We start from the raw sequence: 27,303 nt of genomic DNA, 5'->3' as shown, positions 1-27,303 counted from the left end.
TGAGGAAATTATGAACTGATGTTTTAATACCTTTCCCATAGAAGTAGACATTGAATAGCATTTCATTGACCTTAGAGGGGGTTCTAAGTTGGGATCACCCTTTTCAAAGACAATCTGCACTTAACCACTTTTGCCACTAGATGGTTAAGTATGTACCAGTGAGCAAATCACTACAATAAACAGTTAAAAGGAAAGAGGAAAGAGCAGTGAATGCATGGATACTTTTAAATTAAGCAAGAAAACAGAGATGTGAAACACATTCTTAGATATTTCTAAAAATTTTGCATTTACTTAAAATGCTTTCATTTTTTAAGCCTAGAGGAGGCAATTCACACAATCAAAACCCCTGAAAATTTAGGTTTTAACACCATCTACATGGGAAAACTAGAGGCTTTTAATTCTCTCTCCCTCCATTGGTATAGATATATGGCACAGTGACTTAAAATATACTCATTTTGTTTTTAGCAACTAGTAGGAGCTTTAGAGAAATTTCTATTTGGGGGCATCATATTCTCTTACTATGTCATTGGTTACAACATAAGGTGAACAAAATTAAATGGTTGTGAAACACAATATATAAAACTGAGCATAAAATCACCACTTCAGTAAAAGAAATTTAAAGAAACAGCAATTATTTATGTTGTCCGATTTTCAAGTGGTAAGACTGTAACAGACTTATATTTACCTGCGTTTACTGGGAATCACCCCAACTTCATCACTTTCACCATCTGGTGTAACCTGCCTGGCCTGCCACCATTCATCATCAGAAGCATTAATAACATGGAGGATATCTCCAAATTTGAAGTTCAATCCCTGACTAGGAAGGCCACTGTCTTTAGTCTTGTCATAATCAAAAAGGGCCCTAGATTAAGAAGAAAAAAGTCCATAATTATTTCTTATAATGATATTATGAATATTAAATAAACAGGATCCTAAAAATATATATATAATCTGGGTAGATAATTAAACAATGTACCATGGTAGGCAGAATAATGCCAAGCTCAATTTTGTGCTATATTATTGGGTCGAACAAAAAGTTTGCTCGGGCTTTTCCGTGAGACATTACAGAAAAGCCCGAACGAACTTTTCGGCCAACCCAATACAAGACAATGAGACTAAAAAGAAATAGCAAAATTAACTTGTTATGTTAATAGATATACTACCTTATTTCTCTCAATACTGTATGAGAAATTAAAAAAAATACTTTTAGTACAATCCAATGGCAACCTGTATTGAATTCTAAAATGAAGACAAATCTGGTCCGTTGTTCTAAATTAATAAAGTCAATATTAAAAGAGACTCTTCTCTTTATTTTGACTAGACACACTTGGGTAAACAAATTCCCTGACTGATCTGATTCACCATTTGTGGACTTTAAGACTAGATCAACAGAGTGATTATTTTCCCAGTTAACTATTCCTTTCATTTGTTCGTAAAACTATAATTAATAGGGTTTTCAGAGTCAATAACAATGATGAAAACTAACTACAGATGATGATGACTTTAACAGCTGCCAACCATTTTGGAAAAAATACTGTATTAATATAATATAGTACTTGCAAAATGTTAGGAATATTTTAAAATTTGATAACAAGAAAATAGTGTCCTGATACTTAATTAGTGTACAATATTTAAACAAATTAAATTCTTTTTCTTTAACATCTTTATTGGAGTATAATTGCCTTAGAATGGTGACAAATTAAATTCTTATATTCAAAAAACCTCTAACAAGAGTACAGGAAGGATCCCAGGAATTACATTTATAATACAATTTATTCATTCTTTTGTTCTAATTTGGCAATGGGAAATTAGGATACAAATCATATTCCTTTTCATGTTACCCAACTTTTAAGACTCTATCTCTTGAAGTAAAACTGAAGAGGGGTGAAATTATTTGATGGCTAAATGAATGAACTAGTTAATGGTTTTCAAATGTTTCAAATGTTCTTTCAAGACTTTTCAGTGGCTAACAGTGTGAAGGAAGTAGGTGAGAATCAAAAGTGGGAAGGCTTACTTAAACATATATTAAAACATATCCAATACATTGGATTTTATTTGAAGAAAGAATTCTACAACTGTAAGATAAAGATTATAAATGATATAAATGCGAAGTCATTACTTCAATAAACTCTGAATACTAAGGAATCGTCTTTCTACTGGAAAAATATAGTTAGCGTCAAATAATACAAAGGTTTGATATAGTTAGTAATTTATTTATTTTAAAAGGTAATTAAGTAGATATGGCTAAGATAAAGATGACAAAGATGATGAAGATACAAATAAACAGAATATAAAATAGCAAATAAAGTACCTTAAGAGGTAGAACAAATGCCACAGGATATTCAGAAAAGGGAAAATACTACATCTCAACATTTTTATTATCATAAATTAATCTTTTGAATTACAAAATCAACACAACTATATTACCGATGAGCAACGAAGAAATCACTCACAATCTCTACTCCCTATGTTAGCATTTAAACTTTGTCTTTTAGTACTCGGATTGATTAAAAGAAGGAACTCATGGAATACTTACTTGAGCTATTAATCATAAGAATATAATGAACACCTGTTAATCTACTCTCCAACCTAAGACTATACACAAAACTTTTATCAGTAACTTACATTCACCTATGTATTTTTCCCCTTGATCCTGTTTCCCTCAGATTAAGAGTTAAGCACTATTAGAAGGTAACCACCATTCTGAATACAGTGTTTATTATTTCCTTGCTCCATACCCTTTTTTGTTGGTTTGGTTTTATCACACACATATGGGATGACTAAGTAATTATGTATGATTTTACCTGTTTCAGAGCTTTATAAAAAGGTATCATACTGTATGTAGTCTTTTGTAGCCTTAACTTTATTTTTACTTTTGAAATTAAAAATACATTTACTAAAAAGAACCGTAAGACTTCTGGTTAACTATGGCAGATTGGCTACATGTATCTACAGGCATACCTCATTTTATTGTGCTTTACCTTATTGCACTTGCCAGATATTGTGTGTGTGTGTGGGTGGGTGGGAGTTTAACAAATTGAAGGTTTTGTGGCAACCCTGTGTTGGGTTGGCATAACCCTGTGGTAATCCCAAGTCTACTGGTGTCATTTTTCTGACATTTGCTCACTGCATGTCTCTATGTCACATTTTGGTAATTCTCCCGATATTTCAAACTTTTTCATTATTATTATATTTATTATGGTGATCTTTAACGTTACTATTGTAATCATTTTGGTGCATCACGAACCATGCTCTTGTAAGATGGCAACTTAATTGATAAATGTGTGTGTTCTGACTGCTCTACCAACTGGCCCTTCCCCATCTCCCTCCCATCTCCTTGGGACTCCCTATTCCTTGAGACACAACAATATTGAAATTAGGCCAATCAATAGCCCTACAATGGCCTCTAAATGTTCACATGAAAGGAAGAGTCACAGGTCTCTCACTTTAAATCAGCTAGAAATGGTTAAGCTTAGTGAGGAAGGCATGTTGAAAGCCAAGATAGGCCAAAAACTAGGCTTCTTGCATCAAACGGTTAGCTAAGTAGAAAAAAAATGAAAGTGCTACTTGAGTAAACACAGGAATAATAAAGTGAAACAGCCTTGCTGCTGATACTGAGAAAGTTTTAGTGGTCTGGATAGAAGATCAAACCAGCCACAAGGTTCCTTTAAGCCAAAGGGTAATCCAGAGTAAGGCCCAAACTCTCTTCAATTCCACGAAGGCTGAGAGAGGTGAGGAAGCTGCAGAAAAGTTCAAAGCTAGCAGAGGTTGGTTCATAAGGTTTCAGGAAAGAAGCCATCTCTGTAACATAGAAGTGCAAGGTAAAGCAGCAAGTGCTGATGTAGAAGCTGCAACAAGTTATCCAGAAGATCTAAATAAGTAATGAAGGTGGTTACACTAAACAACAGATTTTTGATGTGGACAAAACAGCCTTATAGATGCCATCTAGAACTTTCATAGCTAGAGAGAAGTCAATGCCAGGCTTCCAAGCTTCAAAGGGCAGGCTGACTCTCTTGTTAGGGGCTAATGCAGCTGGTGAGTTTAAGATAAGCCATGCTCATTTACCATTCTGAAAATCCTACGGCTCTTAAGAATTATGCTAAATCTACTCTGCCTGTGCTATAAAAATGAAACAACAAGCCTCGGTGACAGCACATTTGTTTACAACATGGTTTACTGAATATTTTAAGAACACTGTTGAGACCTACTGCTCAAAAAAATTTTTTTTCTTTCAAAATATTACTGCTCATTGACAATGTACCTGGTCACCCAAGAGCTTTGATGGAAGTGTAAAATGAGATTAATGCTGTTTTCATGACTGCTAAGACAACTTCCATTCTGTAGCTCATGGATCAATGAGTAATTCTGACTGTCAAGACTTACTAGTGATAGTGATTCCTCTGATGGATCTGGACAAAGTAAATTGAAAACCTCCCATAAAGGATTCACTATTCTAGATGCCATTAAGAACATTGGTGATTCATGGAAGAGGTCAAAATATCAGTATTAACAGGCGTTTGCAAGAAGTTGATTCCAATCCTCACTGATGACTTTGAGGGGTTTGAGACCTCAGCGGAGGAAGTAACTACAGATGTGCACCCACTCCTGGTGAAGATGCTGTGAAGATTATTGAAATGACAACAAGGGATGGAAATATTACATCAACTTATTTGATAAAGCAGCAGCAGGATTTGAGAGAGCTGAGTGCAATTCTGAAAGAAGCTGACTGTGGGTAAAATGCTGTCAAATTGCCTTGCATGCTCCAGAGAATCTGTTCATGAACGAAGAGTCAGTCAGTTTGCAAACTTCACTGGTGTCTTATTTTTAGGAAACTGCCACAGCCACCCCAACCTCCAGCAACACAACCCTGATCAGTCAGCAGTCATCAATATGGAGGCAGGACCATCCATCAGCAAGATAAAACTATGACTTGCGTAAGGCTCATTGGTGGTTAGCATTTTTAGCAATAAAATATTTTTAAATTGAGGTATGTATTTTTTTAAAAGACATAATTCTATTGCACATTTAACAGACTACAGTATAGTATAAACATAACTTTTATATACACTGGGAAACCAAAAAATTCGTGACTCGCTTTATTGTGATATTCACTGTATTGCAGTGGTCGGGAACTAAACCTGCAAAATCTCTGAGGTAATGCTTGTATTTCCTTTCCGTCCTGAAACTCACTAAAATGACAACAACAACACCACCACCACCGAAAACAAATACAAAAGAGAGATGACAACAAGGAGGAAAGACAGTTTAACATGGTTTTGGATGACGGTAAATTTAGCAGAGTAGAGGAAGCTCTAAGTGGGGTGCCTGAAGAGAAGGATATTGAAACAAGATTTACTCCACGAGACCCTAGAAATGCTCACAAATTAGAGGTGTACACTATCCAGGTAGGCAGACATAAATTACTGCCGTGAAAACAGAACTGGTGGAAATTACTATAGAAATTAAATGTTACTCAAATGAAGAATATTTTATTATAAAAAGATACAGGTAAACACAAGTGTTGGATGATATGACATATCAAGCTACACTAGTCACCCAGTAAAATATCAACTTAAAAAATTTTCTGGTTTGTATTTATTTTGTCTTTCTTTATCATACTATTATTATTCAAGAGGTTATATAACTTTCATTAATAAAATTATAATAATACTCCAACTCCTGAAAGACACACTATCAGGAAATCAATCATAAAAAAACATTTCCTTGGTTTGCAGTACACTTTTCTACAGTAAAACTAAGTCATGGTGAAAAACCTGAAAGAATCTGCATGCATGCATAAAGACTGCAATAATTAGAAATTTAAAAAATTTACCTGACATAGAGGGATCGCTTCTGGCTAGTTCGAAGAGAACCTGAACCTGAACTAATGCTACTATTCATCATCTGCTCCCGTAAGTCATGTATTTTGGCTTCAAAACGACTGTATTCTGATGGAAGAAAAAAGAGAAATAAATTCATATTTTATATTCTAAAAAAACAAATTACTTGAAGATAAAGTATTAAATATGTAAGCTGTCTTATAATTGATTAAATGTGGTCAGAACCTTAAGAGTAATCTATACAAGATTTTGCCCAATATGCAAATTTTAAAACTTGACAATCTCTAAGTGCACCATGAATTAGAACTGGTTGAAAATAGTGTTTTCAGTATGCTATTTTAAAAGTTCGTATCACATTTAATAAAGGACAATTTCCATGCATCAAATAGCAGTATCAATTTTACTGTCGAATTTAACTGTAAATTTTAAAAAGTAGGATTTATTCTAATTTTTATACTTAAAAAAAGCTTAAATAATGTATACTAGATGCTTTGTTTACTGACTTTTTCTGTGAAGAAATCAGCTAATCCTGTATTTTCAAATTATAGAACTTGTGCAGGGTCAATAATATGTGGAAAATATGCCTTAATAAGTTAATAAATGAAATTAAATTTACTTCAACTCATTTTATAATTTATAAATTTTCAAAATGTTAAAATAAGATGCACAAAAGCAATCTGAAGGAATAAACATTTTATTTAAGATACTTTTTATACAAAAACAAATATGATTTTGAAGATGGACTATTTTAAACTATATCATACATTAAAAGCTACCAGACCTATTAATAACAAAAAGTTTAAGCACTTTTTCAAAAATACTGCAATTACACGGTTATACACACTTATACCTTTTTCTCTATTTACAATAAACAACTAACAGACAAGTCAGATTTCATTAGATTTTTTAATAAAACTAGTCTTATAGCAAGAGCAAGTAACTTGTCTGGAGCGTGTGTAGTTTAAGGAGACAGAGTAAGAGTAAGCATGACTATTGCTGTGTTACTCTTCCTTTCACCACCGTCATCAAGCTTGTTTTCTGGATACCAAGATTAAGGAATTGAAGCAACAATTCATCAAAAAACTCAGAAATATTTAAATGCTCACAATAATATGTAATAAAATATTCTTTTATTGCCCTTTAAAAATATAATAGAAAATTTAAAGTATAAACATTAGTAGACTGATTCGTAAAAATGAATCCCTGACAATTCAACAATTATCAACTCATGGCAAATCTTTAGTCTATGTAGACACAACTAAGATACAGACAGATTGATGGATGAAGATAAAGATTAAAAATATGAAGTGAATCCTGAGTTTATACTGGTTCTTCTAATTAAAAGTTAGGGTCATTAGGTTTTTACTTAATCTCTTCTTACTTTATATGCTTCCTTGCATATGAAGAATCCTGGTTCTCAAGACACTGGGGATAACAGAATTAGAGGACCCATCATGACTGACTTGTTTTAACCCATATTATATTCACAACAGTCTTAAAATAATACCAAAACTACAACCATGACATGATTACTAAAAACAGTTAACTACCTTTTCTAGTTCTTTTTATCTTTGGAGTATGGCTTATTAGGAATATACAGTTGAATACTGTATATTCTGGGAATAGTTCCTTCCTAGGTGTTAAGGCTGCCAGCTGGATATACATCCAGGTTCATTTGTTCATTTTAATTTTCAACTTCAATTTTTAGGGGTTGCTTTTTACATTTTTCATTGTTTTTATAGGTAGGTAAAACAGTTCCAAAGTCAAATCTATAAAACAAGGATATCAAACAAGAATATTCCTCTCTCCCTATCCTACTCTGTCCTGGTCATTATAAACATTTAAAGAAATATTTATACTGCCACTTTTAATAATACAAGTAAACATATACGTAACAAACAAATATGTTTATATTTATTCTATATTATTTTAATATATGTATATTTAAACTATACATATATTTTATAATTATGTATATGTACACACACATATATGTATTGTTCCTCCTTCTTTTTTTTTTTTTTTTTTTGCTGTACGCGGGCCTCTCACTGCTGCGGCCTCTCCCGTTGCGGAGCACAGGCTCCGGACACACAGGCTCCGCGGCCATGGCTCGCGGGCCCAGCCGCTCCGCGGCATGTGGGATCTTCCGGGATTGGGGCACGAACCTGTGTCCCCTGCATCGGCAGGCGGACTCTCAACCACTGCGCCACCAGGGAAGCCCCCTCCTTCTTTAATAAAGAGTAACATACACATTTCTCCACATTGCTTATTTTATTTTTTAAAATTAATTAATTTATTATTTTTGCTGTGTTGGGTCTTTGTTTCTGTGCAAGGGCTATCTCTAGTTGTGGCAAGCGGGGGCCACTCTTCATCACGGTGTGCGGGCCTCTCACTGTCGCGGCCTCTCTTGCTGCAGAGCACAGGCTCCAGACGCGCAGGCTCAGTAGTTGTGGCTCACGGGCCTAGTTGCTCCACGGCATGTGGGATCCTCCCAGACCAGGGCTTGAACCCGTTTCCCCTGCATTAGCAGGCAGATTCTCAACCACTGCGCCACCAGCGAAGCCCTGCTTATTTTATTTAATAATAAGTAGTCTTATTGCAGTAATAGTAAGAATGCTCCATAGCAGCATATACAGATGTCCCTCATTCTTTTTTTTATAGCTATATGGTTTTATTTCTAACCTCTTTCTCTTTGTTACAACAAGATTCTATATAGGGTTAGATTTTGCTTTACTAGCAAATCTGAAAATTGTTTTCTTGTAACAATTAAGCTGAATTAACTTTTGATATAATTGAAGTTGTGTGATCTCCAGTTCTATTCATTCTATTTTGTTTTATATTTTATGTTCATATGTTGAATATATATATATATATATATATATATATACATGACTTTTATACACATAGCTTGTGGCAGATTATATATTCCAAAGATGCCTGGCATCCCACATGTTCTTGTACTATGTGACCTTGCCATTCCCCGAACAAGAGGTGGAGTCTAATCCCCTTCTTGAATTTGGGCTTATGACTCAATTGAATTTGAATCTGGTCTTATGACTCAATTGTAAGCAAGTGAATGTGGTAGAAACGATCATATGTGACTTTCTAGGTTACATCAGAAGAGTCCATGGAACATTTGCCTGGTTCTTATGGGATGCTTGATCTGGAGGAAGCCAGACACCATGTAAGAAGTCTAACTACTCTCAAAGCACCACTCTTCAGAGGTCATGTGATAGTTCTCTGAGTCCAAACTTCTAGCTGGTGCTAACAAAGTCCCAAGACAAGGGGAGTGAAGCCATTTTGGACCTTCCAAAGCAGCTCATCCATCAGCTGAATCCCATTAAGTGACCTCGGTCTATGCCACAAGGACCATACAAGCCAAAATTCTGGCTGAATTCCTAACATAGTGAATCCATAAAATGACTGTTGTTTTAATCCACTGAGCTTTAGGGGTGGTTATGAAGTAATAGCAACTATAACACAGTTTCACTGTGCAGTCTATTTGTTCATATATACATACACATATATACATACACACACACACAAGGACAAGCCTTCCTAAATTTATATATATATATATACACGCACACACGCACACTAGATTCCTAAACAAGGGATCATATTATATGAATATATAAAATATTTATATAAAATTTATATTTTAATAAATGTTTATAAAACACTTATAAACATTTATATATACTTAATAAAATTATTTAAATAAAATTTAAATAGTTATAAAAGTAAATATATAAATATAAAATTAGGAAGCTTTATTCTGTTGTTCTAATGATAACTCTTGTTTGGCTTTTGGTCCCCTACTATGAGCAATCTCCCCAGATCTCATTTGAAATATTATCCTTTTATATTAATAACTTCAAAGCAATCAGAAAGTTTATTCTAATTTCTTTTATCCTGCTGCGCTGGGTCTTCATTGCTGCATGCGGGCTTTCTCTAGTTGCGGTAAAGGGGGGCTACTCTTTGTTGCAGTGCGTGGGTTTCTCATTGCAGTGGCTTCTCTTGTTGCAGAGCGTGGGCTCTAGGTGTACGGGCTTCAGTAGTTGCAGCACGTGGGCTCAGCAGTTGCAGCATGCAGACCCTAGAGCACGCGGGCTTCAGCAGATGCGGAGCATGGGCTCAGTAGTTGTGGCTTGCAGGCTCTAGAGTGCAGGCTCAGTAGTTGTCGTGCGCGGGCTTAGTTGCTCCACGGCATGTGGGATCCTCCCGGACCAGGGTTTGAACCCGTGTCCCCTGCATTGGCAGCTGGATTCTTAACTACTGCACCACCAGGCAAGTCCTTCTATTTTCACATTACCTACAATTCTACCCCCATTTTCTGATAACTGCATTTTTTCCAAACTGTCATAGCATACAGTTTTTCATATTATACATTCTTTTCCTTATAACTATCTTAATTACTAACACCAGTCTTTATGTTAGCATCTCTTCCATTTTTGGTGTCTGAAGTTTGTTCTTTCTCCTCAGGAAGGGTTTATGTGAACAATATCATCCTAATTCTCTGTTGATACATTTGACTGCAGTCTTTATATTTCAAGCCTGTTTGATTCACAGTTTCTTTCTTTGATTCTTAACTATGTTGACTCCATTGTCTCTTATATACGATGGAGGATGAAGTTCTGATGACAACCTCATTTTCTTTTCTTTAAAAAAACATTTTTTGGGGGCCTGGAATTTCACCAAATTTTTTCTCTTAATTCCAATAATTTTATTAGAATGTTTCTCAGTGATGGTTATTACCTTAGGTACCTGAATTGTCCTTTTGATATGTAGCTTAAATTATTATTATTTTTAATTTCAGAAAAGTTTTCTTGTTTATATATTTTTATTATTTGTTTTGTTGTACTGTTTTGGTTTTTTCCTATGAGACTATTATATGCATGTTGAATATTCTCTGCCTACTTTCTACATCTGTCACTCTCAAACCCTTTCTTATTCTTTTTTAAAAATTAATATATTTTTAAAGATTGAAGCAATCACAAACTTTTTCCTGAACCGTTTGAGAGTAACATGCTACTCTGATGTCACTCTTGAATTCTCAGTGTGTAATGCCTACAAATAAAGATATTTTCTTATACAATCACAAAACCATCAAAATCAAGAAAGCAATGTTAATACATTACTACATCTAATGCTCACATCCTACTGAAGCTTCCCCAATAATGTCCTTAATAGCAAAAGGATACATTCTGAAATCATGAGCTATATCAGAGCATATAGGCATTAAAATTGTCATGTTTTTAAAGTCTCCTCCAGTCACAGCAGTTTCTCAGTCTCTCCTTGACTTTGTAATCTTGCTACTGTTGAAAATTAGAGGCCAATTATTTTGTAGAATGTCTCTTTAGATTTACCCCCACATGATTAGTCCTGCAACTTTGGCAGGAATGTCACAGAAGAGACGTATGTTCTTTTCAATGCACCCTACCAGGTGGTATACATTTTTGATTTGTCCCATTACTGATGCTATAAATTTTCAGCACTTGATGAAGGTTGTGTCTGCCAGGTTTCTCTACTGCAAAATTACTTTTTTTCCATTTGCAAATAGCAAGTTATTGAAACCATGTACACATCTCCATTCTCATCAAACTTTCAATTAATTCATTTATTTATATTAGTAAAGACCCATGATATCTTAGTTTATTCAGTGGATTACTATCAGGTATTATTATCATCAATTTGATGTTCAAATTGTTCCCAATTTGGCCAGTGGGAACTCTTTCAAATTGGATTATGTGCCCTTTGACATGCCCCCATCATTCCTTGAGCACTTCCTTGCTTTCTGGAATAAAATATTACAGAGTAATCTAATATTACAGAGTAATCTGTAATATTTCCCTGGCCCACTCCTGGAACAGGCCATTTATCCAAACAGCCTTGGTAATTTAGATGGGGAACAGTATTTAGAAGCTAAGATCTGAGGCTTAGGTGTGCTCATTGCTACTGGGGTGGCATTGAGCCCAGGCCTTCTCAGTGGATAGAGCCAGGGAATTACATATATATATATGTAAAATAGATACACATTTATAACTATATGTTTATATTATGTAAACTGAAAATAATATGTTCATAAAAATTTCTCCAATTCTAATCTAATAATATATGGTCTATATTTAGTTTTCTTCTTTTCAATATTTATAACTCTCTTCTCCAACACTGAAAATCACAGACAACATTACCCTTAAAATATATATTCCTTTGATCAATCTCTCTGTATGTAACTAGCCTTCTACTTCTAGTACCATCGACTTTCCAGACTGGCCTCTGACCAGTCCTAGGTGTAACCATCTCACTCTGCTCAGGCTCCAACTCCTCACACCAGGACAGTTGCTTGTGTGGAAGCCCTCATCATGGTTAAGTCCTAACGGTTTACCATAGATGTCCCCCACCTTCCCAGCCCTGCAATGCACATAATTACCTTGCTATGCTTCACCTAATGGCTTTAATACAAAATTGATCAGGATGTGGAAGGGAAAGAACTCTTTATTTTTGATTTTTAAAAATTCTTTTTTACCTACCTGCTTTAAATAACTATTGTGTACTCCTTCTAGTTAAACTTAATTTTTGAAATAGAATTTTTCTTTATTTTAATAATTTCCTGAGTTCTATTAACTCATTTATATTGTTCTTCCATATATTCACTTTCCTTTAACTTGTTTTGCAATATTAGTTTATACTTTTCATTTGTTTTGTGGGCATGTCTTTCTGGCATACTTTCATTGTAGAGACATTATTCTGATTCTTATTTTCATTTTTCAAATAGGTTTCCATTGGATTCAATCTTGATCCTTTTCTGTTGTTCATTTTTATGAGAAATTAGTTTTCCTGAACTTTTTTAGGTAAGAGTATTGCATCAGGATGGCTTTTCTATCTCCACAGCTCTAAAACTCCCTTTTGCTGTTTCTGTCAAGTGTTCAAAGATATATCTCATATACTGTGAGATCTTCTGGGCTTTCTTTCCCCCCACTCATCTGGACTTTCTATGTCCTTTGGCTCTATTATCCCTATCCTGCTCAATTTGGGTTTTATTCTTAGTAATTGTTCTTTGGTGTGGGGCTTTGAACTAAAAGGGAGCTATAGCTGGTTGTGTCATGGGGCTCAGACTACTCCAGCTTCTTCACACCTTATTGCAGATCCCTTGCACTCACATGTAGATTGTGCAAAAACCCTTATAGTTTCAGAGGCAGCTCTCAATAGATCCACTTCGTTTTTTAAATGAGTACAGATAGGCTTTTGGGCTTCTTCTACTGCTTCTCCGGGTACAGATGCTGATATCATGGGGTCTTACAGCTGCTGACAGCTTGTTTATACCTATTGAGGTTCATGGGGATAACTTTTCATCTGGTTTTGCTATCTTAATTTTATTCTGGGGGTGGGGAGTGGGGAGTTCTGGGCAATTCAGTTTTTGGTTTTTCTTTGCAATTCAGTTTTAAATCTATCTTATTTTTTTTTAAGATTTGAATTTTTATTTATTTATTTTTAAAACACCTTTATTAGAGTATAATTGCTTTACAGTGGTGCGTTAGTTTCTGCTGTATAACAAACTGAATCAGCTATACATATACATACGTCCACATAACTCCTCCCTCTTGCCTCTCCCTCCCACCCTCCCTATCCCACCCATCTAGGTGGACACAAAGCACCAAGCTGATCTCCCTGTGCTATGCAGCTGCTTCCCACTAGTGATCTATTTTACATTTGGTAGTGTATATATGTCCATGCCACTCTTTCACTTCATCCCAGCTTACATTTCCCCCTCCCCACGTCCTGAAATCCATTCTTTATGTCTGCGTCTTTATTCCAGTCTTGTCCCTAGGTTCTTTAGAACCTTTTTTTTTTTTTTTTTTTAGATTCCATATGTATGTGTTACCATATGGTATTTTTCTCTTTCTGACTTACTTCACTCTGTATGACAGTCTCTAGGTCCATCCACCTCACTACAAATAACTCAATTTCATTCCTTTTATGGCTGAGTAATATTCCATTGTATATATGTGCCACATCTTTTTTATCCATTCATCTGTCGATGGACACTTAGGTTGCTTCCATGTCCTGGCTATTGTAAACAGAGCTGCAATGAACACTGTGGAACCTGACTCTTTTTGAATTATGGTTTTCTCAGGGTATATGCCCAGTAGTGGGGTTGCTGGGTCGTATGGTAGTTCTATTTTTAGTTTTTTAAGGAACCTCCATACTGTTCTCAATAGTGGCTGTATCAATTTACATTCCCACCAACATTGCAAGAGGGTTCCATTTTCCCCACACCCTCTCCAGCATTTATTGTTTGTAGATTTTTGGATGATGGCCATTCTGACTGGTGTGAGGTGATACCTCATTGTAGTTTGGATTTGCATTTCTCTAATGATTAGTGATGTTGAACATCCTTTCATGTGTTTGTTGGCAAACTGTATGTCTTCTTTGGAGAAATGTTTGTTTAGGTCTTCTATCCATTTTTGGATTGAGTTGTTTGTTTTTCTGATAATGAGCTGCTTGTAAATTTTGGAGATTAATCCTGTGTCAGCTGCTTCATTTGCAAATATTTTCTCCCATTCTGAGGGTTGTCTTTTCATCTTGTTTATGGTTTCCTTTGCTGTGCAAAAGCTTTTAAGTTTCATTAGGTTCCATTTATTTTTGTTTTTACTTCCATTTCTCTAGGAGGTGGGTCAAAAAGGATCTTGCTATGATTTATGTCATAGAGTGTTCTTCTGCCTATGTTTTCCTCTAAGAATTTTACAGTGTCTGGCCTGAGATTTAGGTCTTTAATCCATTTTGAGTTTATTTTTGTATATGGTGTTAGAGTGTGTTCTAATTTCATTCTTTTACATGTAGCTGTCCAGTTTTTCCAGCACTGGGAAAGAGGCTGTCTTTTCTCCACTGTATATTCTTGCCTCCTATATCAAAGACAAGGTGACCATATATGTGTGGGTTTATCTCTGGGCTTTCTATCCTGTTCCATTGAGCTTTATTTCTGTTTTTGTGCCAGTACCATACTGTCTTGATTACTGTAGCTTTTTAGTGTAGTCTGAAGTCAGGGAGCCTGATTCCTCCAGCTCCGTTTTTCTTTCTCAAGATTGCTTTGGCTATTCGGGGTCTTTTGTGTTTCCATACAAATTGTGAAATGTTTTGTTCTAGTTCTGTGAAAAATGCCATTGGTAGTTTGATAGGGATTGCACTGAATCTGTAGATTGTTTTGGGTAGTACAGTCATTTCCACAATGTTCATTCTTCCAATTCAAGAACATGGTATATCTCTCCATCTGTCTGTATCATCTTTAATTTCCTTCATCGTCTTATAGTTTTCTGCATACAGGTCTTTTACTTTTTCTTTTCTGATTTAGATTCCTTTTATCTTTTTCTTCTGATTGCTGTGGCTAAAACTTCCAAAACTATGTTGAATAATAGTGGTGAGAGTGGGCAACCTTGCCTTGTTCCTGATCTTAGTGGAAATGGTTTCAGTTTTTCACCACTGAGAACAATGCTGGCTGTGGTTTTGTCATATATGGCCTTTATTATGTTGAGGTAAGTTCCTTCTATGCCTACTTTCTGGAGGGTTTTTATTATAAATGGGTGTTGAATTTTGTTGAAAGCCTTTTCTGCATCTATTGACAGGATCATATGAGTTTTCTCCTTCAATTTGTTAATACGGTTTATCACATTGATTGATTTGCATATACTGAAGAATCCTTGCATTCCTGGGATAAACCCCACTTGATCATGGTGCATGATCCTTTTAGTGTGCTGTTGGATTCTTTTTGCTAGAATTCTGTTGAGGATTTTTGCATCTATGTTCATCAGTGATATTGGCCCGTAGTTTTCTTTCTTTGTGACATCTTTGTCTGGTTTTGGCATCAGGGTTATGGCCTCGTAGAATGAGTTTGGGAGTGTTCCTCCCTCTGCTATATTTTGGAAGAGTTTGAGAAGGACAGGTGTTAGCTCTTCTCTAAATGTTTGATAGAATTCGCCTGTGAAGCCATCTGGTCCTGGGCTTTTGTTTGTTGGAAGATTTTTAATCACAGTTTCAATTTCAGTGCTTGTGATTGGTCTGTTTATATTTTCTATTTCTTCCTGGTTCAGTCCTGGAAGGTTGTGCTTTCCTAGAATTTGTCCATTTCTTCCACGTTGTCCATTTTATTGGCGTATAGTTGCTTGTAGTAATCTCTCATGATCCTTTGTATTTCTGCAGTGTCAGTAGTTACTTTTCGTTTTTCATTTTTAATTCTATTGATTTGAGTCTCCTCCCTTGTTTTCTTGATGAGTGTGGCTAATGGTTTATCAGTTGTTTATCTTCTCAAAGAACCAGCTTTTAGTTTTACTGATCTTTGCTATCGTTTCCTTCATTTCTTTTTCATTTATTTCTAATCTGATCTTTATTATTTCCTTCCTCCTGCTAACTTTGGGGGGTTTTTTGTTCTTCTTTCTGTAATTGCTTTAGGTGTAAGGTTAGGTTGTGTATTTGAGATGTTTTTTGTTTCTTGAGGTAGGATTGTATTGCTAAAAACTTCCCTCTTGGAAATGCTTTTGCTGCATCCCATAGGTTTTGGGTCATCGTGCTTTCATTGTCATTTGTTTCTAGGTATTTTTTGATTTCCTCTTTGATTTCTTCAGTGATCTCTTGCTTATTTAGTAGTGTATTGTTTAGCCCCCATGTGTTTGTATTTTTTTACAGATTTTTTCCTGTAATTGACATCTAGTCTCATAGTGTTGTGGTCAGAAAAGATACTTGATACGATTTCAATTTTCATAAATTTACCAAGGCTTAATTTGTGACCCAAGATATGATCTATCCTGGAGAATGTTCCATGAGCACTTGAGAAGAAAGTGTAATCTGCTGTTTTTGGATGGAATGCCCTATAAGTATCAATTAAGTTCATCTTGTTTAATGTATCATCTAAAGCTCATGTTTCCTTATTTATTTTCATTTTGGATGATCTGTCCATTGGTGAAAGTGGGGTGTTAAAGTCCTCTACTATGATTGTGTTACTGTCGATTTCCCCTTTTATGGCTCTTAGTATTTGCCTTATGTATTGAGGTGTTCCTATGTTGGGTGCAATAAATATTTAGAATTGTTATATCTTCTTCTTGGATTGATCCCTTGATCATTATGTAGCGTCCTTCTTTGTCTCTTGTAATAGTCTTCATTTTAAAGTCTATTTTGCCTGATATGAGAATGGCTACTCCAGCTTTCTTTTGACTTCCGTTGGCATGGAATATCTTTTTCCATGCCCTCACTTTCAGTCTGAATGTGTCCCTAGGTCTGAAGTGGGTTTCTTGTAGACACCATTTATACGGGTCTTGTTTTTGTATCCATTCAGCCAGTCTATGTCTTTTGGTTGGAGCATTTAATCCATTTACGTTTAAGGTAGTTATCAATATGTATGTTCTTAATTGTCATTTTCTTAATTGTTTTGGGTTTATTATTGTAGGTCTTTTCCTTCTCTTGTGTTTCCTGCCTAGAGAAGTTCCTTTAGCATTTGTTGTAAAGCTGGTTTGGTGGTGCTGAATTCTCTTAGCTTTTGCTTGTCTGTAATGGTTTTAATTTCCCCATCGAATCTGAATGAGATCATTGCTGGGTACAGTAATCTTGGTTGTAGGTTTTTCCCTTTCATCACTTTAAATATGTCCTGCCACTCACTTCTGGCTTGCAGCTTCTGTTGAAAGATCAGCTGTTAACCTTATGGGATTCCCTTGTATGTTATTTGTTGCTTTTCCCTTGCTGCTTTTAATATTTTTTTCTTTGTATTTAATTTTTGATAGTTTGATTAGTATGTGTCTTGGTGTGTTTCTCCTTGGATTTATCCTGTATGGGACTCTCTGCGTTTCCTGGCCTTAACTATTTCCTTTCCCATATTAGGGAAGTTTTCAACTATAATCTCTTCAAATACTTTCTCAGTCCCTTTCTCTTTCTCTTCTTCTTCTGGGACCCCTATAATTCGAATGTCGGTGTGTTTAATGTTGTCCCAGAGGTCTCTGAGACTGTCCTCCATTCTCATTTTTCTTTATTCTGCTCTGTGGTAGTTATTTCCACTATTTTATCTTCCAGGTCATCTATCCGTTCTTCTGCCTCAGTTATTCTGCTATTGATTCCTTCTGGAGAATTTTTAACTTCATTTACTGTGTTGTTCATCATTGTTTGTTTGCTCTTTAGTTCTTCTAGGTCCTTGTTAAACGTTTCTTGTATTTTCTCCATTCTATTTTCAAGATTTTGGATCATATTTACTATCATTACTCTGAATTCTTTCTCAGGTAGACTGCCTATTTCCTCTTCATTTGTTTGGTCTCGTGGGTTTTTACCTTGCTCCTTCATCTGCTGTGTTTCTCTGTCTTCTTATTTTGCTTAACTTACTGTGTTTGGGGTCTCCTTTTCACAGGCTGCAGGTTTGTAGTTCCCGTTGTTTTTGGTGTCTGCCCCCAGTGGCTAAGGTGGGTTGTGTAGGCCTTCTGGTGGAGGGGACTGGTGCCTGTCTTCTGGTGGGCAGGACCGCGTCCAGTGGTGTGTTTTGGGGTGTCTGTGACCTTATTATGATTTTAGGCAGCCTCTCTGCTAATGGGTGGGGTTGTGTTCCTGTCTTGCTAGTTGTTTGGCATAGGGTGTCCTGCACTGTAGCTTGCTGGTTGTTGAATGAAGCTGGGTCTTAGCGTTGAGATGGAGATCTCTGGGAGAGCTTTTGCCATGTGATATTACATGGAGCTGGGAGGTCTCTGGTCAGAGGCACAGGCCTGACACCCAGCCAGAGCACCAAGACCCTGTAAGCCACATGGCTGCTAGTGTTGGAGGGTCTCCTGCAGAGGCAGGGGTTGGCTGTGTTTCACCGCGGGGACAAGAACACTGGCAGAAGTTCTGGGAAGTAGTCCTTGGCATGAGCCCTCCTGGAGTCCACCATTAGCCCCATCAAAGAGCCTGTCTAATTTTATTTTTAATAATGACCATGTTGGGACTTCCCTGGTGGTGCAGTGGCTAAGAATGCTCCTGCCAATGCAGAGGACACAGGTTCGAGCCCTGGTCCAGGAAGATCCCACATGCCACGGAACAACTAAGCCTGTGCACCACAACTACTGAGCCTGTGCTCTAGAGCCCACAAGCCACAACTACTGAGGCCACGTGCCACAACTACTGAAGCCCGCACCCTAGAGCCCATGCTCTGCAACAAAAGAAGCCACGGCAATGAGAAGCCTATGCACTGCAATGAGAGTAGCCCCCACTTGCCACAACTAGAGGAAGCCTGTGCACAGCAATGAAGACCCAACACAGCCAAAAATAAATAAATAAATTTATATATAAAAAAATGACCATGTTTAATGACTAGTTTGCAAAATTCCTGAAAGTTTAACTGACCCTTGTAAGCCAGTACATCACTGCACTTATTCAAGTAACTTCTGTGATCCTTTAGTTCTCTGAGTTCCCAGTTTCCATTCACTTTTTGTTTGATAATTCCTTACTGCCTCAGCAGCACTTTGATGCTTTTAATAAGATGTTCATTATATTTCACGTAGCATTATTAGTTGTTTTCAGCCATTTTGCCAATTGAATTAACCAAAGTCCTAGTGATTTAAAATATTCTACATTTTAGGGCCTCCCTGGTGGCGCAAGTGGTTGAGAGTCCGCCTGCCGATGCAGGGGATACGGGTTCGTGCCCCGGTCTGGGAGGATCCCATATGCCGCGGAGCGGCTGGGCCCGTGAGCCATGGCCGCTGAGCCTGCGCGTCCGGAGCCTGCGCGTCCGGAGCCTGTGCTCCGCAACGGGGGAGGCCACAACAGTGAGAGGCCCGCATACAGCAAAAAAAAAAAAAAAAAAAAATATTCTACATTTTAGAAATTTTAAAACTTTCTGTAAAAAGATCACATTACCTTATTTTATAGTGAGGCAAAAAATGTTCTTTCCTAAGAACTAAGTTACTACAAAGCAGTTACAGTCTCAGGTAGTCAACATTTAAGATACTGGAGACCTAAACTCAATTCCTGATAATTTCTTAAATATGTGCCTTATTTATTTTGTTCACTCTGTTCAGATTTTCATATTTATGGTCTTTACTTACTATTAATAATTCCTCATAACCATCTGTCTCTCTGTTCCTAGATCCTTCAATACTTTCCTCAAAGTTACTTTTCCTTTAAGCCTTCCATTTCATTCACATAGCTAAGATACCCATCTTTTCCTTTTGTTTCAATCAATTCATCCCAGCTCTAACAATTTCCACCTTATACCCATCCCGTGTACCCTTTCTTATATTTTATTTTGGAGGAAGAGTCTCATTTCTTTTTTTCTGCTAAGTCATTTGCACCCCTCTTCTAGAAATTACACCACAACTCATTTCAGGAAAGCTACCATTGGAGAGAGCTAAAATGTTACCTAAGAGATAATCTCCACTAAGCATTTCAGAAATTCCTGAACCAAACTGTATTTCCTGTCATGAAATATATTAGGGAGTCTCTGAACTATCGGCTGTAAGTTAAATAATATGTTTATGGTTATAAGAGGAGAGAAAATGTTTAATAGTGAACTTTCTGCATTTTATTCCGTTTTCAAATTCTCATCTTAGTTTGCACCTCCACACTTCAAGTGAAAAGATGGAGGAAAGCAGGGGGCAGAAGAGTGGGGAGAAATTTTACCTCCCCCAATTTCTTTGAAACTCACAATCCCAACTATGAAGAATAAAACTCATTTATACTCCATAATGAAATATATTAATTAAATACAGTTAACATCTGAGAGCAACAAATATCAGAGAATGGATATTACGACTGGTCTAAATAAGAAAAATGGAAAGTTTCTGAGTAAGAAGTCAGGCTGGTTGTTTTAAGTAGTTAGGAGAGGGGAGAAAGGTACAGGAAGGAAAGTAAGATACTGAAAAAATTAATTAGGAACCTGCTACAGAAAACAACTTTAAGAGATGACATATGTTTGCAAAGAAATGCCACTAATCCAATACAACCTCTCCATTCAGTCTCCAGACTCTCTTTGGTTGTTACCAAAAGTAATTATGAAAATAAAATGAGAAGATGGGTTAAAACTCCATCTCTGCAACTCACATTTAAATTAAACCTTTGAAACACAGAAAAGTGGCTCTGGCCAAACCTCTCAGCTTTTCTAGACTTCAGTCACTTGAAGATTAGGGACAGTAACACCAATCTCAAAGATTTTTTTTCTTCTTACAAAAATGAAATGAAAATACCTCACAAGCTTAAGACATGTTCAATGGGAAACAGAACATACATTTAATATAAGTTTAATTCTTTCCCTTTGTTTTTTTTCCTTTATAATATCAATATAATTAATATTTTCTGAACCAAAAAATAAGGTCTGGAAGTTGGTATAGTATACTTGAGGAACACTGAGATAAAACATTTTTGATTTTAGGGCTTTTTTGTGAAGGGAGGTAGCTTTAACGTGTAGTTGAGAAGTGTTCAAGGTGTGGGGACCACTTGGAACTCCAGAGTTGTCAAAGAGATTATTTTACGCTGAAGACATCTGAGGTTCAACAAATGTAGAAAAAAGCCTTCTTAGAGTTTCCCTTATCTGATTAAAAGGAGCAACTTCTGGGAATGAGGCTATTGTAAATCTCCTCTCTTGGGGAGCTTTATGGCCTTGAAGAAGATGGAAAGACCACTCACAGTGTAGAGACAAACAGTATCACAAACTTTCTCCTAAAAATGTAGTTTTCTTTCCTTAAGAAACCTATTTACTTTTCCCACAGAAGGCTTTTATCTCCACTTACTTTTCCATACTATGTTAGGTAGATAAGCCTTTAACTTTAATCATTTAATGAGTCAACTCTTTCTTTTGTTGGCTCTGTGTATGCAGGCAAAATAAAATATTTTATTTTGTTAATCTGTCTTCTGTCAGTTTGATTCATAGGTCCCAGCTACTGAAACTAAAAGGGTAGAGGAAAAGTTTTTCCTCCTCTACAAAGGGCTAGAATGAATCTTAATCACTTAACAGCTATGTAACTGGCAAGTTAGTTAACCTTTTTGTGCCTTATTTTACTCAACTGTATGTAAAATGATGGTAAAAGTGCCCACTTTATAGGGCTTTATGGGAATTAAAAGAGCTAATAAATATAACATGGTTAGATGCCCCGCACACATTTTTTTCTATTATAGTCTATCACCCACCCCACAGGAGAGTCTATAACTATAGACCAGGAACTATTTGTCAAAATTTTGTAACTTCTGGATATGGAGCAAAAAACTAGAATAGTATTTCCAGTGCTCATGTTTGATTTCTGATTGTAATTCCCCAGAATGATTAGTAGTAAAGCTCTAAAAACAAATTGCTGCTTGTCTTTGCTTTGGAGTTAGCAAAACTGGGGGAAATAGGAGTTAAAGTCATTCTAAATGTATTGTGGAGATTATTTTTTCATACTTAGAGCCTATGTCATAAAAGTTCAAAGTATACAGGCTGAAAAACTCATAACAGTATTTCATGGGAGACCAACAGGCAAGCTATAGATCCTAAAAGATAAAAACTTACTCTTACCAAAAAGTTTTCCTCTTCGCTCTTTGTCTGTTTGTATGTATGTATATATGTCAGATTATCAATGAAGCAAAGAATCCCAATGGATTCATCATTAATTAAGTGAAGATACTAACTGCAAGGAGATGACTGATTATCAGAGTATCAGGTGACTCCTTTTGTACTTTGTAAAATAGCCCCCTCACCAAGAAAGAAAATCTGACTCTTATCTTCAATTTATATCCTTGGCCCTCACAGCAGTTACACACTGATGACGTGGAATATGTTTTTTAGAAAAAGTGCTGTAGAACCAAAATGCATTTGTTAAAACTACATAGTTGGTATTAAAACAAAGCATAAAGCCATCGAGTCACTGCCTAATAAACAAACATAAGGTAAGTAGCAACACAGCAAGGAGAACAGGTAAGTTTTTAAAGTACCCAAAAGATACTTTTAAATTTTAACTTTCTTATCTTTGGTCTTCTGTTATTCTTTACAGAATGTCATTTCTTCTCTCTGCCCATCTAAAGACTACCCATTCTTCAGGTTTCCAGTTAAGCCCCAACTGTACTCTATGGCATTTTTTCCTCATACCAGGCAATATGATTTACCTCCTTTTGAAATCCTAAGGCAATGTTCGTTTTCTCTGCTCTATTGGTTTTTACCTTGTGTTTATTAGGCAATGACACCATAGCTATGGTAAAAGAATATAGTATAAATCAGTACTGCCAGACTAAAATACTCATCAAAATATTCCCAGTGAAAAGTATCTAGATTTTGGGGCTTCCCTGGTGGCGCAGCGGTTGAGAGTCTGCCTGCCGATGCAGGGGACATGGGTTCATGCCCCGGTCTGGGAAGATCCCACATGCTGCAGAGCGGCTAGGCCTGTGAGCCATGGCTGCTGAGCCTGCACGTCCAGAGCCTGTGCTCTGCAACGGGAGAGGCCACAACAGTGAGGGGCCCATGTACCGCAAAAAAAAAAAAAAAAAAAAAAAGTATCTAGATTTTGAAGGCAACAGACCTGGGACTGAAGCCTAGCTATTACTAGCTTTGTTATTTGACTCTATATCATCACCTGTATGTAGGGATATAGCTATGTGTTTCATAAGGCTCTAGAGCAAGGCTTAAATAAACAAAAAGCCAATAGGCACCTAAATAAACATAAAATTATAAACTGTGTTAAGTTGTTTAAAGAAAAAGAAGTCACAGTGCTATGACAAATGGAATTATGAGAAGGAGCCAATCATATAAAGAATAGGGGTAAAGAATATTCTAAGAACAAATAGAATGAACAGAGAATTAGGAAAATACCTGGTGTAATCAAGAGTCTGAAAGAAGAAGGCCTGTGTGGTTAGAGCTGAAGGAGCAAAGGAAGGAATAGAGGGCATGCAGTGAAGCCAAATGTATTGTGCTATGCTCAATCACACAGGGCCTTGCAGGCACTATTAAAGGCTTTGGATTTTATTCAGAGTATAATCGGAAGTGTTTTAAATAGAAAGTGATACAACCTAATCTTTGTATTTAAAAAGATCATTTTGGCTGATGAATGGATTGGAGAAAGTCAAGAAAGAAGTAAGAAGACTTGCTAGAGGCTATTAGAATAGGTAAGATATGATAATGGGTTTGGTAAGGGTAGTGGCTGAGACACAGAGGTTGAGAAAAGGGGAGGGAAGTCAAGGATGACTCCTCGCCTTCTGGCTTAACCATCAATGGAAGTGCCATTTACTGAGGGAGGAAAAGAACTGTTTCAGACATGCTCAGTTTTGAACATTAAAGAGATATACATCTGGAAAAATCAAACAGGACAAAAAGTCAGGTGTTGAGGAGATGTTTGGAAAAAAAGATATATCACAAGAGTAATTAACATAAGGGTCTAACCTTGAAACATAGAAGATGTCTGCTAAATAGCAGCTACTTGAATAATCAACATACAATGCAAATTCTCCTTGATACAAAAGTAGCTCCATCAAGATGAGAATAGTTTAAAGTTTTGAACACAACTAAAGAAAAAGTATCAATCAGAAAGAGTCATACAGAAGAAAAGTACAGAAATCACAAAAAAAGAGCAAAAGAAAAAAAAAAGAGTACAAGCACAGAAAAAGATAATCTGAAAGAGAGATTCCTAGGTCCATGCAATAACTATCCTAGGAAAAGGGTAGCCCACCCTTGACAACCATCAGTGGCAAGTATACCTACTGCATACAGGGGTACATTAGGCTTAGTTAAGAGTCACTAAACATAAAAATGGTAAAATTAACGATCCTTGTTCAGATCTATGTTCACCAAGCATTAGAGCAGTTCTTCCTTTTATCAATCTTTACCTCCTTATTAATAACTTAATATTTTTATTGGGTTCCAGAAGTTTCTTTTTTTTTCTAATTTTTTAACTCTTTATTTTATATTGGAGTATAGACAATTAACAATGTTGTGATAGTTTCAGGTGCACAGCAAAGGGACTCAGACATACATATACATGTATCCATTCTCCCGCAAACTCCCCTCCCATCCAGGCTGCCACATAACATTGAGCGGAGTTCCCTGTGCTATACAGTAGGGTCCTTGTTGGTTGTCCATTTTAAATATAGCAGTGTGTACATGTTGATCCCTAACTCCCTAACTATCCCTTCCCCTACTTCTTTCCCCCAGGTAACCATAAGTTCATTCTCTAAGTCTGTGAAATCTGTTTCTATTTTGTAAATAAGTTCATTTGTATCATTTCTTTTAGATTCCGCATATAAGGGATATTATACGATATTTACTTCACTCAGTATGACAATCTCTAGGTCCATCCATCTTGCTCCAAATGGCATTATTTCATTCTTTTTAATAGCTGAGTAATATTCCATTGTATATATGTACCACATCTTCTTTATCCATTCCTCTGTTGATGGACATTTAGGTTGCTTCCATGTCTTAGCTACTGTAAACAGTGCTGCAGTGAACACTGGGGTGCATGTATCCTTTCAGACCACGTTTTTCTCTGGATATATGCCCAGGAGTGGGACTGCAGGGTCATACGGTAGCTCTATTTTTACTTTTCTAAGGAACCTCTATACCGTTCTCCATATGGCTATACCAATTTACATTCCCACCAACAGTGTAGGAGGGTTCCCAACTCTCCATACCCTCTCCAGCATTTACTGTTTGTGGGTTTTTTTTTTTTTTTTTTTTTTTTTTTTTGCGGTATGCGGGCCTCTCACTGTTGTGGCCTCCCCCGTTGCGGAGCACAGGCTCCGGACGCGCAGGCTCCGGATGCGCAGGCTCAGCGGCCATGGCTCACGGGCCCAGCCGCTCCGCGGCATATGGGATCCTCCCAGACCGGGGCACGAACCCGTGTCCCCTGCATTGGCAGGCGGACTCTCAACCACTACGCCACCAGGGAAGCCCTGTTTGTGGGTTTTTTGATGATAGCCATTTTGACTGCCATGAGGTGATCTCACTGTAGTTTTGATTTGCATTTCTCTAATAATTAGTGATGTTGAACATCTTTTCATGTGCCTCTTGGCCATTTGTATGTCTCTGGAGAAATGTCTATTTAGGTCTTCTGCCCATTTTTTGATTGGGCTGTTTTGATGATATTAAGCTTCATGCGCTATTTGTAAATTTTGGAGACTAATCCCTTGTTGGTCACGTTATTTGCATATATTTTCTCCCAATCTGTGGGTTGTCTTTCCATTTTGTTTATGGTTACCTTTGCTGTGCAAAGAATTTTGAGTTTAATTAGGTCCCATTTGTTTATTTTCGTTTTTATTTCCATTATTCTGGGAGATGGCTCAAAAAAGATATTGCTGCGATTTATGTCAGAGTGTGTTCTGCCTATGTTTTCCTCTGGAGTTTTATAGGGTCCAGTCTCACGTTTAGGTCTTCAATCCATTTTGAGCTTATTTTTGTGTATGGTGTTAAAGAATGACCTAATTTCATTTTTTTACACGTATCTGTTCAGTTTTCCCAGCACCATTTGTTGAAGAGACTGTCTTTCCACCATTGTGTAGTGTTGTAGGTTAACTGACCGTAGAGGCATGGGTTTATTTCTGGGCTTTCTATCCTATTCCACTGATCTATATTTCTATTTGTGTATCAGTAGCATACTGTTTTGATGACTGTAGCTTTGTAGTATAGTCTGAAGTCAGGGAGTCTGATTCCTCCAGCTCCGTTTTTCTTTCTCAAGATTGCTTTGGCTATTCAGGGTCTTTTGTGTCTCCATACAAAGTTTAAGATTTTTTGCTCTAGTTCTGTGAAAAATGCCATTGGTAATTTGATAGGGATTGCACTGAACCTGTAGATTGCCTTGGGTAGTGTAGTCATTTTGACAGTGTTGATTCTTCCAATCCATGCCATCTGTTTGTGTCTTCCTTTACTTCTTTCATCAGTGTCTTATAGATTTTGGAGTACAGGTCTTCCGTCTCCTTAGGTAGGTTTATTCCTAGGTATTTTATTCTTTTTGACGTGATGGTAAATGGAATTGTTTCTTGAATTTCTCTTCTGATCTTCCATTGTTAGTGTATAGAAATGCAACAGATTTCTGTGTATTAATTTTGTAACCTGCAACTTCACCAAATTCATTGATGAGCTCTAGTAGTTTTCTGGTAGCGTCTGTAGGATATTCTACATAAAGTATCATGTCATCTGCAAACAGTGACAGTTTTACTTCTCCAATTTGGATTCTTTTTATTTCTTTTTCTTCTCTGATTGCCATAGCTAGGACTTCCAAGACTACATTGAATAAAAGTGGCAAGAGTGGACATCCTTGTCTTGTTCCTGATCTTAGAGGAAATACTTTCAGCTTTTCACCATTGAGTATGATGTTAGCTGTAGGTTTGTCGTATATGGCCTTTATTTATGTTGAGGTATGTTCCCTCTATGCCCACTTTCTGGAGAGTTCTTTTTTTTTTTATCATAAATGGGTGCTGAATTTTGTCAAAAGCTTTTTCTCCATCTATTGAGATGATCATATCGTTCTTATTCTTCAATTTGCTGATGTGGTATATCACACTGATT

General features: G+C 36.5%; 1 protein-coding gene across 9 annotated transcripts in view; it reads right to left on the bottom strand.

The window, feature by feature from the left end:
* Positions 1–27,303, bottom strand: part of DLG1 (discs large MAGUK scaffold protein 1) — a 295,589-nt gene that overhangs the window by 50,009 nt on the left and 218,277 nt on the right. For all 9 annotated transcript variants that reach the window (XM_060099334.1, XM_060099338.1, XM_060099339.1 and 6 more), the window contains 2 exons: positions 5,834–5,948; positions 686–862 (listed from right to left, as the gene is read on the bottom strand). In XM_060099334.1, coding sequence (XP_059955317.1) covers positions 686–862; positions 5,834–5,948 — 292 coding nt within the window. The remainder of the gene's footprint in view (positions 1–685; positions 863–5,833; positions 5,949–27,303) is intronic.

The sequence above is a fragment of the Mesoplodon densirostris genome, chromosome 5, assembly GCF_025265405.1.
Source record: "Mesoplodon densirostris isolate mMesDen1 chromosome 5, mMesDen1 primary haplotype, whole genome shotgun sequence".
Taxonomy (NCBI): Eukaryota; Metazoa; Chordata; class Mammalia; order Artiodactyla; family Ziphiidae; genus Mesoplodon; species Mesoplodon densirostris.
This window is presented reverse-complemented; position numbering and strand designations above follow the sequence as displayed.